The sequence below is a fragment of the Gorilla gorilla genome, chromosome 20 (assembly GCF_029281585.2).
Source record: "Gorilla gorilla gorilla isolate KB3781 chromosome 20, NHGRI_mGorGor1-v2.1_pri, whole genome shotgun sequence".
NCBI lineage: Eukaryota > Metazoa > Chordata > Mammalia > Primates > Hominidae > Gorilla > Gorilla gorilla.
The window spans coordinates 6,394,986-6,417,617 of record NC_073244.2 but is presented as its reverse complement, the minus strand read 5'-3'; the positions used below and the strand labels follow the sequence as shown (position 1 = coordinate 6,417,617).

Here is a 22,632-nt window from a genome sequence, read left to right as displayed (position 1 = left end):
GGCTCTGCCTTCGCGCGGCGGGGCCAATGGGGCGCCTCGGGGGCGGGGCCGGGTTCGCTGGGGCGGGGACGCCGGCCAATGGGGTGCCTCGGGGCGGGGGCGGGGTCCACTTGGGCGGGACCAGGCTAGGGCGCCGGCCAATGGGACGTCTCGGGGGGGGGGCCAGGTGCACGGGGGCGCGGCCGTGCGGGACTCCGCGCTCGGCCTCCGCGCGTTTGTTGTTTGTCTCGCGGGGCGTGTCCGTGAGTCAGCCGAGTCCCCGGGCGGGCTAGGACCTCGGGTTGCGGGGGCGGGAGTGTGAGACGCGGGCCGCAGAGACCTGGAGGGAGACAGAGACCCGGAGGGAGACAGACAGAAAGACGGCGGCAGTCAAGAGACACAAGGAAGATGACAGGGAGAGACGGGCAGAGGCGGAGATGCTTGGGGACAGAGATGGACACGGGACGTCCACCCGCGTGCATCAGCCGCGGGACCAGCCAGGCTCCGGGGCACGCCCTGGTGGGACTTCTCTCCCCGCAAATTGTAGTTTCCCGAAAGCCAGGCCCACAAGGGTGTGGGAATGCGCGGGTGGGTGGGCAGGTGACGATTGGGACGTGTGTTTGGGCAGGTAGGTGGGCAGGAGGGAGGACAGCCACGTAGACCTGTCGGTGGCCGGCTGGCGGGGCACGTCGGAGGCGGCAGGAATGGGGCGGCCCCATTCGCACCCACACTTGCTCCTCCCTTCGAGCCACACCCCAGGCCCCACGGGGAACCACCCAGCAAGGCGGCTGGCCCCCTCCCTTCCTCTGCCTGCCCCATGCCCTGGGCCCCAAAAGGCGAGCACAGTGACCCTCACAGACTCACAGCCAAGTGGAGGCATTGACAACTGGGGAAACCGAGGCCTGAGAGGGGCGGCGACCTCCGCTGTGGGGACACAGCTCCCAGCAGCCCAGTCCTGGCCCTGCGGCCACAGCCCCAGGTGGCACCCGCCTTTAAATAGCACCAGGCTGAAGACATGGCGACCAGCCTGTCCTGCCGGGGAGCCCTCTGGAGGGATAACCGGTCTGGCTGGACGCTGGGATGCCTTCCTGGTGGCTCAGGCATCTCCTGACCCTCTCTTCCTGGCTTAGGCGGGTCACACAGAGGGTGTGGCAGGTGCCACAGTCTCAGGGACAGGGGTCCCCATGGCTGAGGTCCAGCCTGGCCTGGCTTCCCACACTAGAGCCCTGTGGCCAACACCCCAAGCTTCGGTTCCGCCTCTGTAAAATGGGCCAGTAAAGAGATGTCTGGAGGAAGACGATGAGACCCTCCACGGAGCACGCTGGGCAGAGGGCGCGGCACCAGACACTGAAGAAATGTCCACCGCCTTCTCGCCAGCAGGAGCCCAGGTCTTCCCTTCTTAGAGTGTCCGCCCCCCACCGTGGAAGGGTGATCTGAGGGCCTTGTGAGAAATGATGGGGATGGGACCCACAGCGGTGAGACTGGCCCCACCCCAGGCGTCTGAGTTTCTTTATTGACACCTCGGAAACATCACTCATATACCACACAATTCACCCACTTACACTGTACAGTTCAGTGATTTTATTTTATTATTATTTCTTTGAGACGGAGTCTTGCTCTGTCACCCAGACTGGAGTGCAGTGGTGCGATCTCGGCTCACTGCAAACTCCGCCTCCCTGGTTCAAGCGATTCTCCTGCCTGAGCCTCCTGAGTAGCTGGGATTACAGGCACCTGCCACCACACCCAGCTAATTTTTGTATTTTTAGTAGAGACAGGGTTTTACCATGTTGGCCAGGCTGGTCTCAAACTCCTGACCTCGTGATCTACCTGCTTCTGCCTCCCAAAGTGCTGGGATTACAGGCGTGAGCCACTGCACCCAGCCAGTTCAGTGATTTTAGTACCTCGCAGAGTTGTGCAACCACCACGACTGTCTAGTTCCAGAAAATTCCATCACCGCAAGAAGAAGCCCCATCAGCTGTCACTCATCCCCTCTGCCAGCCCCCGGCACCCACACATCCCCTCCCTGCCTCTGTGGATGGGCCTGTTGTGCACATTTCATATAAAGGGGATCACACACTGTGTGTCCTTCTGTGTCTGGCGTCTCTCACTGAGCATGACATCCTCAAGGTGCATCCGCCCTGTGGCTGGGGCAGAGCCTTGCTCCTTTTCACGCCTGTAATCCCAGCTACTCAGGAGGCTGAGGGAGGAGAATCTATTGAACCCAGGAGGCGGAGGTTGCAATGAGCTGAGATCATGCCACTGCCCTCCAGCCTGGGCGACAGAGTGAGACTCTGTCTCAAACAAAAACAACAACAACAACAAACACCGATCAGGGCTGGGCTGGCGCACGCTTTGTATTCAGTGGTCTCTTCCTCTTTGTAGCCTCTGTGGTTGGCCCAAAGGTAAGTCCCCACCCTGATCCCTAGAATGTGACATTTGCCTTATTTGGAAAAAGAGTCTCAATAGATTGACACCATGAAGATCTGAACGATATGGAGAAGATTGTCCTGGGGCGTCCTAAACGTGGTCACAATACAGAGACAGGAGGAGATTTCACACAGGCAGACCACGAGGCTGCAGTGCGACCACAGAGACCGAGACGGGAGTGATGTGGCCGCAGGCCAAGCACACCTGGAGCCTTCAAAAGCTGGGAGAGGCAGGAAGGAGCCCCAGGGCCTCTGGAGGGAGCGAGGCGTCCACACACCTTGACTTCAGCCCCGCAGTCCTGATTTTGGACTTTTCATTTCCAGAAATGTAAGAAAATGACCGTTGCTTTAAGGCACCGAGTTTGTGGTAATTTGTCACAGGGGCTCCAGGGACCTGGGCCATCCCTTCCATCTAGCGATTCTCGACTTTGTGGGGTTTGCTTGGTTGGGTTTTGTTTTGTTTTGTTTTGTTTTTAGACAGAGTCTCGCTCTGTCGCCCAGGCCGGAGTGCAGTGGTGTGATCTCGGCTCCCTGCAACCTCCGCCTCCCGGGTTCAAGTGATTCTTCTGCCTCAGCCTCCTGAGTAGCTGGGATTACAGGCACCCACCATGCCCGGATAATTTTTGTATTTTTATTGGAGATGAGGGTTTCACCATGTTAGCCAGGCTGGTCTCCAGCTCATGGCCTCAGGGGATCCGCCTGCCTCGGCCTCCCGTAGTGCTGGGATGACAGGCGTGAGCCACCACGCCCGGCCAGATATATGGTTTCCCACTTTTGATGGTGATATTAAGTCTCTTTGTAAAACTTAAGCAAGAAAAATAATTAATGTTGTATTTATTAATTTATTTTTGAGACGGAGTCTCGCTCTGTCGTTCAGGCTGGAGTGCAGTGGTGAGATCTCAGCTCACTGCAACCTCAGTCTCTCGGATTCAAGCATTTCTCTTACCTCAGCCTCCCGAGTAGCTGGGATTACAGGCACCACCCACTACCACGTCCGGCTAATTTTTGAATTTTTAGTGGAGACAGGGTTTCACCACGTTGGCCAGGCGAGTCTCGAACTCCTGACCTCAGGGGATCCGCCTGCCTCAGCCTCCCAAAGTGCTGGAATTACAGGCGTGAGCCACCATGCCCAGCCAATATTGTATTTACTTAATACAGGAGTGGTGGAGACAGATGTAGTTAAAATAAATGGTGGGGCTGGGGGGTAGCGGTGGCTACAGAGTTGCGAGGCTGGAATTTGGGCAATGAGCTGTTTCAGAAACTGTTGTCTTATTCCAAAACCCAGATTAGGTTCTTTTTTTTTTGAGACAGGGTCTCGCTCTGTCGCCCAGGCTGGAGTGCAGTGGCTCAATCACAGCTCACTGCAGCCTCTGCCTCCTGGCTCAAGCAATTCTACATCTTCCCACCTCAGCCTCCCAAGTAGATGGGGCCACAGGCAGGCAGCATCACAGCCAACAAAATTTTTTTGTATTATTTGTAGAGATGGGGTTTGGCTACATTGCCCAAGGCTGGAGTGCAGTGGTGCGATCTTGGCTCACTGTAACCTCCACCTCTCAGGTTCAAGTGATTTTCCTCCCTTGGCCTCCTGAGTAGCTGGGATTACAGGCACAGGCCACCACGCCCGGCTAATTTTTGTATTTTTAGTAGAGACGGGGTTTCACCATGTTGGCCAGGCTGGTCTCAAACTCCTGACCTCACGTGATCCGCCCGCCTCAGCCTCCCAAAGTGCTGGGATCTCATCAAATAAAAGACTAACGCATAAGGAATGGTGAAATAGTTCAGAAGTCGGTTTCCACCCAGGTTTCTGGCTCTGCCAGCCTGCAGGGGTGCAGGGGGTGTCTGTAGGTCTTGGCACACCAGGCCTGGCTGATTCAGGGCCAGGCAGGTGACCCCAGTAGTGGGTGAGGTCTGAGGTCACAGCCCGCTAGGGCACCCTGAGGTGGACTGAGGCAGGTGAGGGAGGGTGCTGCTGTCTGTCGAAAACATTCCCAGCCGGTGGCATCAGTGTGCCCAAGCAGGTGTGGGCAGCAGCGTCTGGAATGTGCTGTAAGGAGGCTGCCAGGCCCTTCCAGAGTGAGGTCCAGTCCTCGTTCTGGGCTGATGGGGAAACTGAAGTGCCAGGGTTTGGGGACGGAGGATAGCTTGAGCTGAGGCCCCCGAGCCCCCGTGTGGTCAGGCCCCCTACCTGAGCCCCAGCTACATCTTTGCTCCCTCTCCCCAGCCCCACTCTGCTCAAATTGCTCCTCTGTCCACGCTTGTTCCTGCCTCAGGGCCTTTGCACTTGTTTTGTTTTGAGACAGAGTCCTGTTCTGTCAACCCAGGCTGGAGTACAGTGGCGCCATCTCAGCTCACTGCAGTCTAAACCTCCTGGGCTCAAGCAGTCCTCCTGCCTCAGCCTCCCGAGTATCTGGGACCACAGGTGTGCACCACCATGCCTGGCTAATTTCTTTTTTTCCTTTGGTGGAGACTGGGTCTCACTATCTCGGTTGCCCAAGGCTTGTCTGGAACTCCCGGGCTCAAGCGATCCTCCCACCGCAGCCTCCCAAAGTGCTGGGATTACAGGCCTGAAGCACTGAACTGACCTCCCATTGCACTTTTTTTTTTTTGAGACAGGTTCTCGCTCTGTCACCCAGGCTGGAGTGCAGTGGCGAGATCTTGGCTCACTGCAACCTCCGCCTCCCGGGTTCAAGCGATTCTCCTGCCTCAGCCTCCCGAGTAGCTGGGATTACAGGTGCCCGCCACCACCCCCAGATAATTTTTGTATTTTTACTAGAGACGGGGTTTTGCCGTGTTGCCAGGCATGCTTGTGTATTTGCCAAGCTGGTCTCGAACTCTGACCTTAGGTGATCCGCCCGCCTCAGCCTCCCAAAGTGCTGGGATGACAGGCCTGAGCCACCAAACCAGCTCCCTTTTGCAACTGGGATATTAGCCTGGAACACAGTTACCCCCAGATATTCCTATTCTCACCCTTCCCAAGCCTGCTGCCCCACAGCAGGCGCTCCCGCCTCTGGCCTCCTGCCCCAGCTGAACGACACAGGTGGGCACACCTTCCAGGTTCCATTCTAAAGCTCCCGCCCTGCTCCTCCTAGGCAGGATCACGCGGAGACCAGGGCAGGCTCTAGGCTCCGAGGTTTATTTCATTCCCTTGACCTCACCCCACTTAGCAGGTGAATCCAAGCCTGCCGCTCCATTCGGCTCCTGCCCCTGAGGGCTTGGGGATTGGAGGGTAAACTGAAGCTGGAGGCTGGGAGTCTCGCGGACTGGGGCTTTCTCTCCTTGCAGCCTCCCTGAGGTCGCACGTGCTGTGTCTTCCAGCAACTTGGTGGCCCTCTCTGAGCCTCAGCTTCCTCCACGATAGACGGCATCCTAATGACTCTTACCCAAAAGTTGTCGTTGGAGCAATGAAGGTTGCGGACAGGAATCTCTAAATTGTAGATGCTGTCCTCGTTATTAGATGAGTATTCCTCGAAAAAAAAAAAAAAAAAAAGCCGGGCACGGTGGCGGCGTCTGCAATCCCAGCGCTTTGGGAAGCCGAGGGGCGAGGATCTCTTTACCCCAGCAGTTGGAAGCTGCACTGAGCTATGATCGCGCCACTGCACTCCAGCCTGGGCGACAACGCGTCCAAAACAAAACCAAAAAAGAAAGAAAAACAGAAAAAAAGTCCGGATTTGAGGTCCTCGGGAAAACAGCCTGAGCGTGCCCCCAGTTGCCACGGCAACAGCTCTGTCCCGCCCCCACCTTTGAAAACAGCATGAGGAACCAATCAGAGCGTCCATCGGCGTATGCCTTCGCGCCTCCGCTGCATCCTGGGAGTCTACTTCCGGCTGGGGTTTCCCTTCGCAGCCTCCGTCGACCATGAAACCACAACTCCCGGCAGGCGGCGCGGGCGCATGCGCAGGCGCGGGCCGGTGGGGTGGTGGTGGCGGCGGCGGCGTCGGCGTCGGCGTCGGCGCCCGGAGCGGCGTGCGTAATGTCGGCACTTTGCTGGGGCCGCGGAGCGGCGGGGCTCAAACGGGCCCTGCGGCCTTGCGGCCGCCCGGGACTCCCCGCCAAAGAAGGTAACACGAAGGGAGACGGCCAGGCAGCCCGGGGGCCACGCCGCGGGCTCCTCCCCGCGCGGCCCGGGCCTTTGGCGCTTTGACCTTTGCCTCTTTGCACCTGGGCGTGCGGAGCCCACCGACCCGGCCCCGCTTTCCACTCGCCCTTGCCTGCTCTTCCGACTGAGGCTCCTCAGTGCAGTCTGACCTTTGACTCGTGGTTTCTTATGGAGCCTCCTGACCCCAGGTGTGGTGTCTAGGGCTCTTAACCTTTGACCTGCTGCACCTCGAGTGCGAGGAACCCTCTCTCCGCGGTTCCGCGCCCGTGTTCGCCGCGGCGGGGCCCTTCCACCTTCGCTGTCTTAGTTTCTTTCCAACTTAAGCCCGTGCTCAGAGAGTTTCCGCTGCGTTTAGGGCTCCTTTGCCCTTCGACCCTTCGGTTTCTGCCTTTATGGAGCCCCCCGCCCACACGCCCGGCCCCCCTCAGCCGCCCTCGTCTTTCCCGCAGGGACCGTCGGTGGCGTCTGCGGCCCCAGGAGGAGCTCGTCCGCCAGCCTCCAGGAGCAAGACCAAGACCGCAGGAAGGACTGGGGCCACGTGGAGCTGCTGGAGGGTGAGCGCGACCCCCACGGCGGCCCGGGAGAGGAGAGTCCTCTCCCTGCTGCCGGGAGAAAAGGCGAAGGCTCAGATTCTGAGACAGGTTGAGGGCGGTCTCCACCTCTCGGGTCCCAGGACCCGCCCAGACGGCGTTGCTGGAACATCTCTTGCACAGCTCATGGGCCCTGTCCTTGCTGAGTAGGCTCCTTCCTGGAGCTCTCGTAATTCCCCCTCCCCAGAACCCTACCAGGTGCTCCCACTTTCCAGGGACACAGGTGAGGCCCAAGATTATGTCTGGAGAGACCCCCCCCCCCCCCCAAGGCCACATGTGCAGAGCCAGGACGTGAACCCTGAACTGACTCAGCTGTCCTGGCTTGGCTCTGGGGAGGTAGGCGCCTAATGGAGACTGGATGACTGCGAAACTTGGGAGGGACAGCCCAGGCTCCAGCGGTGGCAGGTCCTCGTCCTGGCCTGGCTGGTGGTGTGGGAGGGAGGTGGGAGCTTCCCTGTGCTTGCTTCCCGCCGGTGCTTCTGTCCCACATCCTGTCTGCGTCCATTAGCCAGCCGGGAAGGGAGAGACGGGAGAACCTTTATAAAGGGAAAAAACCTGGCCAGGTGCGGTGGCTCACGCCTGTAATCCCAGCACTTTTGGGTGGCCGAGGTGGGCGGATCAAGAGGTCAGGGGTTCGAGGCCTGGTGCGATGGCTCACGCCTGTAATCCCAGCACTTTGGGAGGCCTAGGCGGGCGGATCAAGAGGTCATGAGTTCAAGACCAGCCTGGCCAACATGGTGAAACACCGTCTCTACTAAAAATACAAAAATTAGCTGGGCATGGTGGTGAACGCCTGCAGTGCCAGCTACTCAGGAGGCTGAGGCAGGAAAATCGCTTGAACCCAGGGAGACTGAGGCAGGAGAATCGCTTGAACCCGGAAGGTGGAGGTTGCTGTGAGCCGAGATCATGCCATTGCACTCTAGCCTGGGCAACGAGGGAAATTCCACCTCAAAAACAAAACAAAACAAAGCTCTCAACTGTTAATCCTGAAAGTATCTCCTGAGTTTTGGAGCACTCTGAAGGCGGACATCACGCTTGTCTTTTTATTTCAGCAATTTTTTTTTTCTTGAGACGGATTCTCAATCTGTTGCCAGGCTGGAGTGCAATGGTGCGATCTTGGCTCACTGCAGCCTCCGCCTCCCGAGTTCAAGCAATTCTCCTGCCTCAACCTCCCGAGTAGCTGGAACTACAGGCGCGCACCACCGTGCCCGATTAATTTTTTGTATTTTTAGTAGAGACGGGGTTTCACCGTGTTAGCCAGGATGGTCTTGATCTCCTGACCTCGTGATCCGCCCGCCTCGGCCTCCCAAAGTGCTGGGATTACAGGCGTGAGCCACCACACCTGGACACCTGGGTCCCACCCTCCTTTTTTTTTTTTTTTGAGACAGGGTCCTGCTCTGTCTCTCAGGCTGCAGCACGGTGGCCTGATCACGGCTCACAGCAGCCAGGAACTCCTAGGCTTAGGTGATTCTTTCACCTCAGCCACCGGAGTAGCTGGGACCACAGGTGCGCGGCCCTGTACCCGGCCTATTTCAACGGTCTTTTTTTTTTAGATGGAATATTGTTCTGTTGCCCAGGCTGGAGTTCAATGGCGCTATCTTGAGTCACTGCAACCTCTGCCTCCCAGGCTCAAGCAATTCTCCTGCCTCAGCCTCCCAAGTAGCTGGTACTATAGACACACGCCACCACGCCCAGCTAATTTTTTGGATTTCTAATAGAGACAGGGTTTCACCATGTTGGCCAGGCTGGTCTCGAACTCCTGACCTTAGGTGATCTTCCTGCCTCGGCCTCCCAAAGTGCTGGGATGACCGACGTGAGCCGCCATGTCCGGCCAGCAATAGATTTCCAACGAGGCTTCTTTAAACAGATACAGAACACTTAGGCATTGATTGGTTGGCAAAAATGCAACCTGAGGCGGCACGAGCAGGAGCCGTGTTTTCCCTGCGAGCTAGTGGCTCAGCCTTTACTAACTCAGCGTCCACCATCGTAGACACTGGGAGCCTAGGGGGGTGTGTGTGGCAGCTCCACCAGCTGGGGGGTCTTGCTGAGGCGGGGTGCGAACTTGCAGGCCACGGTTGAGCCAGGGAGTGGGTGGTTCAGGGTCCCGGGAGTCTGTGCAGAGGCCCTGAGCTAGACAGTGAGTGAGAGGGGCAGGGGAGGCGGGGGCCACCTGGATAGATTCTGGAGGCAAGCCCAGAGGAGGTACTGAGAGGTGGACGGAGGGAGTTGTCAGAGACCCCGGGTTCTGGGCCTGGGCACCTGGAGGGTCTGAGCGGCCAGTGACCGGGGAGACGTGGTGCTGCAGGTTTCGGTGGCAGCTTGTTAGGGCTGCTGAGTTCTGTGAGGCTCGGGTGGGGAGGTGCGGAGGTGGTGGGGTGCGTGTGTCTGGAAAGCAGCGGGCAGACCTTACAACGTTGTTGGCAAATACGAGGAATTCATGCCTTGGGTCCCAGCGAGCTCAGCCACCTGCGCCTCCTGGCCTGGCTCAGGGTCCAGAGAGACGGGTGCTCGAATGTGGGGGGGGGGTCCCTCTCACGTCCTCGCCTTCTGCCCCTCACAGTGCTCCAGGCGCGGGTGCGGCAGCTGCAGGCTGAGAGCGTGTCGGAGGTGGTGGTGAACAGGGTGGATGTGGCGCGGCTCCCAGAATGTGGCAGTGGAGATGGTAGCCTCCAGCCACCCAGGAAGGTCCAGATGGGGGCCAAGGATGCCACCCCGGTGCCCTGTGGCCGCTGGGCAGAGATACTGGAGAAGGATAAGCGGACCCAGCAGATGCGTATGCAGCGGTTGAAGACGAAGCTGCAGATGCCATTCCAGAGCGGGGAGTTCAAGGCGCTGACCAGGCGCCTGCAGGTGGAGCCCCGGCTCCTGAGCAAGCAGATGGCCGGGTGCCTGGAGCACTGCACGCTCCAGGCCCCCGAGAGCCCCTGGGAGGAGCAGCTGGCCCGGCTGCTGCAGGAGGCCCCTGGGAAGCTGAGCCTTGATGTGGAGCAGGCCCCGTCGGGGCAGCACTCGCAGGCCCAGCTCTCAGGTCAGCAGCAGAGGCTCCTTGCCTTCTTCAAGTGCTGCCTGCTCACTGACCAGCTGCCCCTCGCCCACCACCTGCTGGTCATCCACCATGGCCAGCGGCAGAAGCGGAAGCTGCTCACGCTGGACATGTACAACGCCGTGATGCTTGGCTGGGCGCGGCAGGTGAGTGCAGCCGGGAGCCGGGGCACCTGCCCTGGTCGTTGGAGACAGGAACTTGCCCTCATTTAGACTGGACTTTTCTCTCTTAGCCCCCAGGTTCAAGTCCTTTGTTTTTTATTTTAATAATTCTTTTAGGCTTTTCAAATACAAATCACGTGTGACTCTCAAATTTTGAAAATGACCAAAAAAATAGGGAGAAATTCTGCTAATGCCTTGAGCATTTCCTTCCGGTCTTTCTCGGGGCTCGTGAACCTGTCTGGACAAGGGGTGCTTTTGGCCTCGTCGGGGGGCAGCCTGCAGAGCCCTCGTCAGGATGAGGCTTTGGTGTTGGGGTTGACTTTGCTCCTTTTTCTGGTTTCCTGAGGTGGAAGGTCAGGCTGCTGTGCTGAGATCCTTCTGTGTGAAATGTGGGTGTTCACTGGCGCCGCATTCCCTCTGAGCACAGCTTTAGATGTATCCCACCTGTCTTCGTTGTGGTTCATCTGGAGTAGTTTCCAATTTCTCTTGCCGTTTTCTTTTTGTTTGTTTATTTGTTTGTTTTTTGGGACATACTCTCCCTCTGTTACCAGGTTGGAGTACGGTGGTGCGATCTCGGCTCATGGCCACCTCTACCTCCCAGGTTCAAGTGATTCTCCTGCCTCAGCCTCCTAAGTAGCTGGAGTTACAGGTGCCCGCCACCACGCCCGATTAATTTTTGTATTTTGAGTAGAGACGGGGGTTTCACCGTGTTGGCCAGGCTGGTCTCAAACTCCTGACCTCGTGATCTGCCCCCTTCAGCCTCCCGAGGAGCTGGGATTACAGGCGTGAGCCACCGTATCCGGCCAAAGTTTCTCCTCGGACCTTTTGCTTGTTTTGGAGGGTGGTGTTTACACACCCTTTCCAGGGAGCAAACGTTCCCAGCTTTCTCCCACCCCATGATCCTTTAGCCCTAATTTGAGAAACAGCATAAAAGCTTCTCTTAATATTTGGGTAAACATGGGATACCATTATATTAAAACACAGATATCACAACATTAAGACCAATTCGTGGTAGAGAACTTGATATGCTTCTTTATTAATGCATCAAACAGCGAAATTCAGGATCAGGTGGGGCCAGTCCTGCAGTGAGGTCTGCAGTGCTCTTGCCACAAGGTGGAGGCGGCGTGCGGCCTGGTTCCTCCTTGCTGCAGGGGGCGCCAGACTCCGGGAGGACTGAGGATGAGGGTCGTGTATTTTCCCCTCCAAGGTCACAAGCCCCCTGGATTCCCTCGGCAGAGAGCCCACACTGTAACGGCGCTTTTGGGATCGGCCCCTACGAAAGTGTCACAAACCTGGCAGCTTGCACAGCAGAAACGCACTCTTAGCACGAGCCCAGAAGTCTGAAATCAAGATGTCTGCAGACCCGAAGTCTCTCCAGAGGCTCTAGCAGGGGCCCCTCCTGCCTCTCCCAGCGTTCGGGGGTGGCCAGCAGTCCTGGATGTCGCTGGACTGCGAGCTCAGCCTCCCGAGCAGCTGGGATTACAGGCGTGTGCCACCACCCCTGGATAATTGTTTTAATTTTTATTTTTAGTAGAGGTGGGGTTTCAGCATGTTAGTCAGGCTAATGCATTGCTTTTATCTTTTTTTTTTTTTTTTTTTTTTTTTTGAGATAGATTCTCTGTCTGTTGCCCAGGCTAGGGTGCAGTGCCATGATCTCAGCTCACTACAGCCTCCGCCTCCTGGGTTCAATAATTCTCCCTGCCTCAGCCTCCTGAGTGGCTGGGATTACAGGTGCGCGCCACCACGCCCGGCCAATTTTTGTATTTTTAGTAGAGACGGGCTTTTGCCATGTTGGCCAGGCTGGTCTCAAACTCCTGACCTCAGGTGATCCGCCCGCCTCAGCCTCCCTAAGTGCTGGGATTCCAGGCGTGAGCGACTGCGCCCGGCCACGTATTCTAACCAGCACCATCCAGTAGAACTTTCTATGATGTTGGGAATTTTCCGCATCTGCCAGCAGCTGTGTGTGGCTAGTGAACACTTGAAGCTGGTGAAAGGGAAGAACTGAATATTTCACTTTAAGGACTGTGTGTGGCCAGTGAGGTCTACCGTACAGAGGTTGTTTAGAAACTGCGCCAAAACCAGCCGGGCACGGTGGCTCACGCCTGTCATCCCAGCACTTTGGGAGGCTGAGGCGGGCGGATCACGAGGTCAGGAGATCGAGACCATCCTGGCTAACACGGTGAAACCCCCGTCTCTACTAAAAATATACAAAAAGTTAGGCGGGTGTGGTGGCGGGCGCCTGCAGTCCCAGCTACTCGGGAGGCTGAGGCAGGAGGATGGCGTGAACCTGGGAGGCGGAGCTTGCAGTGAGACAAGATCGAGCCATTGCACTCCAGCTTGTGTGACAGAGCGAGACTCCGTCTCAAAAAAAAATGCCCCAAAACTCATGTCTCTGGTCTCTGGTGTGTGGCCACCTCATGTCACAGCATGTCTTCAGCTGCAGGACTATGGGGTGGGAGGATGTAAGGGAATTTTTTTCCTTTTGGAATAGTCTGTTACAGGCCACTCTTAAGCAGCCACTGGGTCAAAGGAGAAATTGCTGAGAACAGGGATGTCAGGAAAAATGAATACAAGAAAAAAATTATATATATATGTTATTTTATATATATATATATATATATGTATATTTTAAGACAGAGTCTCCAAGTCTCTGTCAACAGCAAAGTTTCTGTCACCCAGGCTGGAGTGCAGTGGTGAGATCCCGGCTCACCGCAATTTCCGCCTTCTGCGTTCAAGTGATTCTCCTGCCCCAGGCTCCCAGTAGCTGGGATTACAGGCATGTGCCACCACGCCCAGCTAATTTTTTTTTTTTTTTTTTTTTTTTGTATTTTTAGTGGAGATGGGGTTTCACTATGTTGGCCAGGCTGGTCTTAAACTCCTGACCTTGTGATCCTCCTGCCTTGGCCTCCCAAAGTGCTGGGGTTACAGGCATGAGCCACTGTGCCTGGCCAAAAATTAAACGAAAAAAAAAAAATTGCAGGGGATATTTAAGCTATACATGGCTGGGCATGGTGGCTCAGGCCTGTAATCCCAGCACTTTGGGAGGCCGAGGCCGGTGGATCCCCTGAGGTCAGGAGTTGGAGACCAGCCTGGCCAACAGGGCAAAACCCCATCTCTACTAAAAATACAAAATAATTAGCTGGGTGTGGTGGCATGTGCCTATAATCCCAGCTACTCAGGAAGCTGAGGCAGGAGAATCGGTTGAACCTGGGAGGCGGAGGTTGACAGTGAGCCGAGATTGCGCCACTGCACTCCAGCCTGGGCGACAGAGTGAGACTCCATCTAAAAAAAAATTAAATAAAATTTCCAAAGAAGAAGTAAACTATGAAGTTTGAAAACACTTGGAGATAATGAAAATGAAAACACCACCTGTCAAGTTCTGGGGTGCAGCTAACACAGTGCTCGCAGGGTAATTTATAGTCACAAAATGCCTATATTCGGAAAGGTGATGGCCGGGCGCGGTGGTGCACACCTGTCATCCCAGCACTTTGGGAGGCTGAGGCTGGCGGATCATGATGTCAGGAGTTCGAGACCAGCCTGGCCAGCATGGTGAAACCCCGTATCTGCTAAGAATACAAAAAATTAGCTGGTGTGGTGGCGTGTGCCTGTAATCCCAGCTACCTAGGAGGCTGAGGCAGGAGAATTGCTGGAACCCAGGAGGCAGAGAACCCGGCCCAGCTGAGATTGTGCCACTGCACTCCAGCCTGGGCAACAGAGCAAGACTCCATCTTGGGGGGGGGGGGGAAGTGGAACATCTCAGACCAAATACGTTACCTTAGGAAACTAGAAGAAGAAGCTGTCACTAAACCTAAAGCAAGTAGATGAGAGGAAGTTACAAAAATTAAAACAAATCGATGAAATGGAAGGCAGAAACAGTCAAGCCAAGTCAGTCCTTTGAAAAGATCCACGCAATTGACAAATCTGGAGGTTTAACAAGCTGACTCTCAGAGGAACGTGAACCTCCCACAGTCCCACCTGGCGGGCCATGCGGCCGCCTCTGCAGATGGAGCTTGTGTGTCAGAACCTCAGGGGGACGCATCGGTCTGCCCAGCTGGCCACTCCTGCCTGGTGACCCTGTCCCCTGCTGAGCTGGTGGCTACAGAGAAGGGGTCTCCAGGGAGCAGGGAGGATGTGGAGGTTGGGCCATCCCCCCAGACCCTCACCCTGGCTTGGTCTCCCAGGGTGCCTTCAAGGAGCTGGTGTATGTGTTATTCATGGTGAAGGATGCCGGCTTGACCCCGGACCTGCTGTCCTATGCGGCTGCCCTCCAGTGCATGGGGAGGCAGGACCAGGACGCCGGGACCATCGAAAGGTAGGTGGTGTCGGGAGGGCCCCCACCCCCCACCCCCCACCATGTCCCTGCCAGGGTTTTAAGATCTGAGACAGTGCCTGGGCTGGGGGCTGGGGACCCCCAGAGGGTCTGACAGCCACACTGAGACCTGCAGGCTAGCAGGAGGTGGTCACGAGGTTCCCCTGGGGTCTGTGGAAGCCCAGCGTGGGGCTGGCCCGTCCCTCGAGCAGGCCTCCTGCACCACAGGTGTCTGGAACAGATGAGCCAGGAGGGGCTGAAGCTGCAGGCACTCTTCACCGCCGTGCCCCTGTCTGAGGAGGATCGGGCCACTGTTCTGAAGGCCGTGCACAAGGTGAAGCCCACCTTCAGCCTCCCGCCGCAGCTGCCGCCCCCGGTCAACACCTCCAAGCTGCTCAGGGACGTGTATGCCAAGGTGAGCCTACGTGGGCCCCGGCTGACTTCAGTCCTCATAGCTGCCCTTTGGGGGTTCCTGGAGCCTCAGCTCAGACCAGTGGGTCTCCCCGGTGCCCAGGGCTCACCTGGGCTGGGCCCTGAATTCCTCCGTTCCTCCTCTGAGAAGATGGGAGGACCCAGAGCTGGGAGGGTCTTGGCCCTGAGGGTGTGGGCTCAGGGGGACGAGGTGGTCGGGCGCCGCAGAGGGAGGGTGGGGTGACAGGAGAGCAGTGCGTTTGAGTGGGGCTGCCAGGTGCACGCAGTGGGCTCGTCGGTTACTGAGGTGTAATTCACCTGCTATAAAACCCTCTTAAAGGTGTAATTCAGCGATTTTAGTGTAGTCACGGTTGTCTAATTCTAGAATGTTCCATCACCCCAAAAGGAAGCCTCGTCCCCATCCCCGCCACTCCCCATCCCCTCCCCATCTGTGGATGAGTCTGCTCTGGACATTCCATAGAAATGGGACCACAGTCTGCGTGACCTTTTGTGTTTGGCATCTCCCACTGAGCGTGACGTCCTCACAGTGCATCCGCGAGGCAGCCTGGGTCAGGGCTGAGTCATGCTCTGGAGCGTGGATGGCCGCGCCCGTCTGTTCGTCCGCTGATGGGACGTTGGGCTGTTTCTACTTATCGACTACGAGTCATGCAGCTGTGAACGTTTGTGTAGAAGCTTGTGTGGACGTGCGTCTTTGATTCTCAAAGCGCTAGGCTTTAGTTGTTATTTTTAATTCATCTATTTCTGGATGGGTCACATTCATACAGTTCTGAGTTTGAGGAGAAAACAGCAAACATCTGGGGGCTCAGTGAACGGTCTCCCCAGGCTCTGCCAGCTCCCAGCATCACCGCCCCTGCCACCCCCTGCACGGTGCCCAGTGTCCCATCTAGAGGGGTCGAGGCCAGGGGGTGCCAAGGCCTTTGGTTTGCGCCGCTGGCACTGACTTTACCCACAGCCCGTCTTTCCCCGCGTCAGCGATGGCCACCAGCAACTTGCAGGAGACGCAGAAAGGCATGCACCCATGCCGTCTCGGGGTCCTGGGAGGGCAGGGCAGGTGTGCCAGGGTGGTGAGGGCAGGTCGCCCTCTGGTCAAGCCCCCAACCTCACTACCCCCATCCCTGCAGGATGGGCCTGTGTCCTACCCGAAGCTGCACCTGCCCCTGAAGACCCTGCAGTGCCTCTTTGAGAAGCAGCTCCACCTGGAGCTGGCCAGCAGGGTGTGCGTGGTGTCCGTGGAGAAGCCCACGTTGCCAAGCAAGGAGGTCACGCACGCGGTAGGGGCTGAGCCGGGATCCCGTGTCCGCCGCAGGGGCTAAGCCGGGGTCGCGTGTCCGCCGCAGGGGCTGAGCCGGGGTCACGTGTCCGCCGCAGGGGCTGAGCCGGGGTCGCGTGTCCGCCGCAGGGGCTGAGCCGGGGTCGCGTGTCCGCCGCAGGGGCTGAGCCGGGGTCACGTGTCCGCCGCAGGGGCTGAGCTCCGTGTATGCGGTTGAATTGCTCATGCCCTGGTCTGGTCATGCAGGGCCTAGGATCTCAGCCTGGCTGCCGCTCAGGGAAGACTTGTGGAGTCCCGAGGTTGGGTCTTGGCCTGTGCTTCTGCGCACACTGCGGCTGGGCTTTTGCTTTTGGCTGCGTCAGGCACGCTGAAGCCGGCAGAGGGCAGGGCGGGGTGAGGAGCTACCCGGAACACACAGCAGGGACCTTGAGGGCCATGAGGTCTCTGCAGGGAGCTGCGGTGACCCCCGTCCTGTGAGCCTGGCTCCCGCCAGCTGCCACGGGGCTCACTGGGCCCGTTCGTCCCCCGCAGCGGAAGACCCTGAAGACGCTGCGGGAGCAGTGGGAGAAAGCACTGTGCCGGGCACTGCGGGAGACCAAGAGCCGCCTAGAGCGCGAGGTGTACGAGGGCCGGTTCTCACTGTACCCCTTCCTGTGCCTGCTGGACGAGCGCGAGGTGGTGCGGATGCTCCTGCAGGTGCGTCTTCCTCCGCGCGGCCGGGTCCCCGGGCGGGGCGGGCAGGCACTCACGGCTTCCTTCCGCAGGTCCTGCAGGCGCTGCCCGCCCAAGGTGAGTCCTTCACCACCCTGGCCCGGGAGCTGAGTGCGCGCACTTTCAGCCGGCACGTGGTGCAGAGGCAGCGGGTCAGTGGCCAGGTGCAGGCGCTGCAGAACCACTACAGGAAGTACCTGTGCCTGCTGGCCTCCGACGCCGAGGTGAGGCTCGCACCCCCTCTCCTCCTGGCTGGGGCCAGTGGTGGGTGGGCGCTCTCCCTCCCTGGGGCAGCCGGGTTTGCACCCAAGCTTCAGTCTGTTCATCTGTATGCTTGGGCTGACAGATGCCCCACCGGGGGTCAGGTACGGGCGGTGGGGCATCTGGCTCAGGGGCCCCGGTGCCCAGCGCCCTGACCGCCCTGTCCCACAGGTGCCCGAGCCTTGCCTGCCGCGGCAGTACTGGGAGGCGCTGGGGGCGCCCGAGGCCCTGCGGGAGCAGCCCTGGCCCCTGCCAGTGCAGATGGAGCTGGGCAAGCTGCTGGCGGAGATGCTGGTGCAGGCTACGCAGATGCCATGCAACCTGGACAAACCGCATCGCTCCTCTCGGCTTGTCCCCGTGCTCTACCACGTGTATTCCTTCCGCAACGTCCAGCAGGTGCCAGGCAGCAGTGCCCTCCTGAGCTGGGGGGCATCCTGCTGGGGGGACCAGGGACCCCATGGGGTTGGCGCCTTCGGGCGGAGCCTTGATCTCAGCGCAGCCGTCAGTACCTCCCAGGACTCGGGACACACCATGGGTGTCCATGCAGCTGTCCGGCCGTTTCTGGAGGTGGCTTCTGTTCGTGGGAGGCCACACTGGTTTCTTGTTGGCCGGGGAGCCGGCCCCTCTCACCCGAGTTTAAGGGGTGGGGACAGGAAAGCCCCAGCACCGGGGCCCTGACCCGTCTGCCTGTCGCACCCCAGATCGGCATCCTGAAGCCGCACCCGGCCTACGTGCAGCTGCTGGAGAAGGCCGCGGAGCCCACGCTGACCTTCGAGGCGGTGGATGTACCCATGCTCTGCCCCCCGCTGCCCTGGACATCGCCGCACTCTGGTGCCTTCCTGCTCAGCCCCACCAAGCTGATGCGCACGGTGGAAGGCGCCACGCAGCACCAGGAGCTGCTGGAAACCTGCCCGCCCACCGCGCTGCATGGCGCGCTGGACGCCCTCACCCAACTGGGCAACTGCGCCTGGCGCGTCAACGGGCGCGTGCTGGACCTGGTGCTGCAGCTCTTCCAGGCCAAGGGCTGCCCCCAGCTAGGCGTGCCGGCCCCGCCCTCCGAGGCGCCCCAGCCGCCCGAGGCCCACCTGCCGCACAGCGCCGCGCCCGCCTGCAAGGCCGAGCTGCGCCGTGAGCTGGCGCACTGCCAGAAGGTGGCCCGGGAGATGCACAGCCTGCGGGCGGAAGCGCTGTACCGCCTCTCGCTGGCGCAGCACCTGCGGGACCGCGTCTTCTGGCTGCCGCACAACATGGACTTCCGCGGCCGCACCTACCCCTGCCCGCCGCACTTCAACCACCTGGGCAGCGACGTGGCGCGGGCGCTGCTGGAGTTTGCCCAGGGCCGCCCGCTCGGCCCGCGCGGCCTGGATTGGCTCAAGATCCACCTGGTCAACCTCACGGGGTTGAAGAAGCGGGAGCCGCTGCGGAAGCGCCTGGCCTTTGCGGAGGAGGTGATGGATGACATCCTGGACTCCGCGGACCAACCCTTGACGGTAGGGGCGGGGTCCCCGCATTCCCCGCCCTCCCGCGTCCCCCGGCTCCCCCGCGTCCGCCGCCCTCCCGCATCCCCCGGCGCCCCCGCGCCCCCTGCCCGTCTTCCTCCTCCCTTCCCTCTTCCCTGGCGCCCCCGCTTTCCCCACGCTCCCCCCTCCCCTGGCGCCCCCGCTTTCCCCCGCCCACTCTCCTCCCCCGCGCCTCCTGCCCGTCCTGCTTCTCCCCTCTCCCCTGCCCCAGGGCCCCCCGCGTTCCCCACGTTCCCCCCTCCCCCACGTCCCCCACGCTCCTTCCTCCCCAGGCGCCCCCAAGTCCCCTGTCCGCCCTCCTCCCCTGGCAGCTCCGGACACACTTGTGTCAGCCCGGTCCACCCGCAGCTCCCATCCTCTATCGGTGACTATGGAGAACTCATCCAGCCACCGCCCCGTCTCTCGCTCACATGCGTCCTGTGTTCACCGTCACGCGTGTGCGTCTCCTCCCCATTTCCCACCTCCCCGCAACACAGCCTTCCAGCGGGCTCAGGGATCGGGCCCGGGCCTCACTGCCCCCCATCCGCTGTCCCCGCAGGGCCGAAAGTGGTGGATGGGCGCGGAGGAACCCTGGCAGACGCTGGCCTGCTGTATGGAGGTGGCGAATGCTGTGCGCGCCTCCGACCCTGCCGCCTATGTCTCCCACCTCCCCGTCCATCAGGTGAGCCAGCTGGGTCGGGTCCCCGAGGCCGTGCGGTGTGCACTGGGCCTGGGGCTTGACTTGAGGGTGTGAGATTTCACCTTCGCTCGTGGTATTCTCTGGAGGTGGTCCTAGAGTGTGCGGGAGCCATGGCTCCTGGTCTCTCCCGGGAGCGTGCGGGGGCTCCGGTGCACTTGGCTGGGGGGTGCACGGCCCTAGGAACGGCTCGACCTGGGGGCTGGTTTGGGGTCCCACACGTCTCTGCCTCTCTGCGCCTCCATCTCCCGTTTGCCGCCCCTTCCTCAGGACGGCTCTTGCAACGGCCTGCAGCATTATGCTGCTCTGGGCCGCGACAGCGTGGGCGCCGCCTCCGTCAACCTGGAGCCCTCGGATGTGCCCCAGGACGTGTACAGCGGCGTGGCCGCGCAGGTAGGGTGTGCCCTGCTGCCCGGGGGCATCTCGGCGTGGGGGCAATGTGGGCCCTGAGTCTCGGCCCTAGGTGCCCTCACCTTGGCCTGTCCTGAGGATGTGGTGGGGCTGGGGCGGGGGCTTCCCAAGCAGATGTTGTCTGAGGGCTTCATGGGTGCTTGGTGGCCCCTGGGCTGCTAGCGGGGCTGACCCACGCCACCCGCCCACCCGCGGTGCAGGTGGAGGTGTTCCGTAGGCAGGACGCCCAGCGGGGCACGCGGGTGGCACAGGTGCTGGAAGGTTTCATCACCCGCAAGGTGGTGAAGCAGACGGTGATGACGGTGGTGTACGGGGTCACGCGCTATGGCGGGCGCCTGCAGATTGAGAAGCGCCTCCGGGAGCTGAGCGACTTTCCCCAGGTGCGCCAGGCCTGTCGCGCTGCGAACATGTTGGTTTCTCTGCCATTTAAAACTCAGACGGGTGTGCCCCAGACCCAGCCTCCCAGCAGGAGCCCTGGCTGTTCCCCAAGACCACCGGCTGCCTGTTAGGGCTTGGGAGTCTCTTGCCGACTGCGTGAGCGTCAGGCCCCATTCCCCCGCCCTCCTGCTAGGCCCTAGGCCTTGGGCCTCAGTTGCTCTGAAATAGGGGGGAGTAGGGCGTGAACGGGCCAGCCCCTGAGGACCTGCACCTGCCGCCCGCCTTCTGCAGGAGTTCGTGTGGGAGGCCTCCCACTATCTCGTACGCCAGGTCTTCAAGAGTCTACAGGAGATGTTCTCGGGGACCCGGGCCATCCAGGTACGTCCTGTCCTGTCCCCGCTCGGCCAGGACTCCCCAAGCAAGTGGACGGGAGCCCCACCCTGAGCCCCCTGCCCTGAGACGGCCTGTGTCCCACAGCACTGGCTGACCGAGAGCGCCCGCCTCATCTCCCACACGGGCTCCGTGGTGGAGTGGGTCACACCCCTGGGCGTCCCCGTCATCCAGCCGTATCGCCTGGATTCCAAGGTCAAGGTCAGTGTACCACCCCATCCCGCCCCAGTGTGCCACAATCCCAGTGTACCACTGCCACTGCCCCAGTGTACCACCGCCCCAGTGTACCAGCGTCCCAGTGTACCACCACCGTGCTGGGCTTCGGGTGGGACTCACCGGCTCCTTCCCCTTTTTAGCAAATAGGAGGTGGAATTCAGAGCATCACCTACACCCACAACGGAGACATCAGCCGGTGAGTGGGGGGCCCAGGCCGGGGGCTGGCCGGGGGTCTGGAGAGCAGCCACAGTGGAGACAGCAGCCAGTTAGGGGTGTCCCTGGGCCGCCCCCACCGGCACCTGTTCCGTCCTCAGAAAGCCCAACACACGTAAGCAGAAGAACGGCTTCCCGCCCAACTTCATCCACTCGCTGGACTCCTCACATATGATGCTCACTGCCCTGCATTGCTACAGGTGGGCGTCTCCAGACGGCGTGGGTGCCGCTCGCCTCCCAGGGGCGTCTTCTGGCTAGCAGGGCACAGCTGGCGAGGCTGGGTCTAGCAGGGGACAGTGCTGGGGGCAGGGACTGGGCAGAGTGGATCTGCTGTGTCTGTGGGGCCTGTGCAGAGGCCCTGAGGCTGTGTGCCCTGAATGTCGGTGGTCCTGGCAGCTCTCCTCCTGTGGCCTGACAGGGAGAGCCGAGCGTGGGCGCTGCCCCTTCCTGCTGGGCATTTCTTGGCACCACAACGTGTGGTTAGATCTGGAGCACGTGGAGGTCGTTCCAGCAGAATCTACCGGCCACGGGAGCTGGGAACGCTCAGGATGCAGGGTGGTGGCCCTGGCGGGAGGGGACAGCGTAGCCGCCCTCGGAGCTGAGGCTCCCACAGCAGTGCGGGGGGCGGCAGGGGTGGGGCGAGGTGGCTTCTGGGAACATTTCCTCCCCCTGTGCTGATGCCAAACCCAGGATGTTTGGGGAGGGGCGGGGCGGGGCGAGGGGCGGGGCGAGGCTTGCAGGAGGGTGGGCTTCCCTGGACCTCAAGTGGAGGGGGCTGAGCACAGGGCCAGGATGCTGGTCACCGGGTGGCCCTGTGAGCTCCCCTCCCTTCAGGAGCTCTCCGCTCTGCCACAGGAAGGGCCTGACCTTCGTCTCTGTGCACGACTGTTACTGGACCCACGCAGCTGATGTCTCCGTCATGAACCAGGTGCCCCCGTAGTCTGAGCCTCAGTCCACCCATGGGTGGGGCCCCGCACTCTGGGGCGTTGGGTAGGGGTGGTGCCCAGAGCCTGCCTGATCACCCCTGGGGATCCTCTGACTCCTGCCCAGGTGTGCCGGGAGCAGTTTGTCCGCTTGCACAGCGAGCCCATCCTGCAGGACCTGTCCAGGTTCCTGGTCAAGCGGTTCTGCTCTGAGTAAGGCGCTCCCTGACCCCAACTACCTGGACCCCCCCCCCCCCCAAAACCTGGCCTCAGCCTCACCCCACCCTGCTTCCAACCCCAGGCCCCAGAAGATCTTGGAGGCCAGCCAGCTGAAGGAGACACTGCAGGCGGTGCCCAAGCCAGGTAGGCGGGTGGGCAGCCTCCCAAGGGTGGCTCGAACTGTGGGCCAGGGCGGGGCCTTCCCGCCACCCACGCCGTCTGCTCTGCTTCCTCTGCAGGGGCCTTCGACCTGGAGCAGGTGAAGCGTTCCACCTACTTCTTCAGCTGACACCCCGCAAGCCTTGTGTAAATAAAGCTCTTGTGCCACCCCCAGGAGCCACTGTCTGGAGCCACTGTCTTCAGCGAGGGTGCGCGCCCTGCGGGTCTCGGGCAATCACACGCGGCCAG

The 22,632-nt window shown here is 60.2% G+C and overlaps 1 protein-coding gene across 3 annotated transcripts; it reads left to right on the top strand.

The window, feature by feature from the left end:
• Positions 1–6,273: 6,273 nt before the first annotated feature.
• On the top strand, positions 6,274–22,560 carry POLRMT (RNA polymerase mitochondrial). Of its 3 annotated transcripts, none has more exons than XM_031007812.2 (21): positions 6,274–6,463; positions 6,951–7,055; positions 9,652–10,280; positions 14,477–14,607; positions 14,833–15,019; positions 16,158–16,307; positions 16,838–17,002; positions 17,071–17,241; positions 17,450–17,674; positions 17,980–18,768; positions 19,337–19,459; positions 19,745–19,867; positions 20,086–20,265; positions 20,555–20,641; positions 20,741–20,854; positions 21,010–21,065; positions 21,184–21,282; positions 21,938–22,010; positions 22,133–22,218; positions 22,307–22,368; positions 22,464–22,560. In XM_031007812.2, exons 1-21 carry the CDS (start codon positions 6,376–6,378, stop codon positions 22,511–22,513), a joined length of 3,693 nt encoding a protein of 1,230 aa, XP_030863672.1. In that variant the 5' UTR covers positions 6,274–6,375; the 3' UTR covers positions 22,514–22,560. The 3 variants fall into 3 exon arrangements, with proteins under 3 accessions (XP_030863672.1, XP_030863671.1, XP_030863673.1); XM_031007811.3 differs by having other exon boundaries at positions 6,295–6,463; positions 21,917–22,010; XM_031007813.3 differs by lacking the exons at positions 22,133–22,218; positions 22,307–22,368; positions 22,464–22,560 and having other exon boundaries at positions 6,295–6,463; positions 21,501–22,010.
• The last annotated feature ends 72 nt before the right edge of the window (positions 22,561–22,632 follow it).

Coding starts and splice junctions, on each gene's coding strand:
- POLRMT (XM_031007811.3), top strand. CDS start 6,376: ATGTCGGCACTTTGCTGGGGCCGCGGAGCGGCGGGGCTCAAACGGGCC. Junction 10,281..14,476: donor TGCTTGGCTGGGCGCGGCAG/GTGAGTGCAGCC, acceptor TTGGTCTCCCAG/GGTGCCTTCAAGGAGCTGGT. Junction 17,675..17,979: donor CCTTCCGCAACGTCCAGCAG/GTGCCAGGCAGC, acceptor GTCGCACCCCAG/ATCGGCATCCTGAAGCCGCA.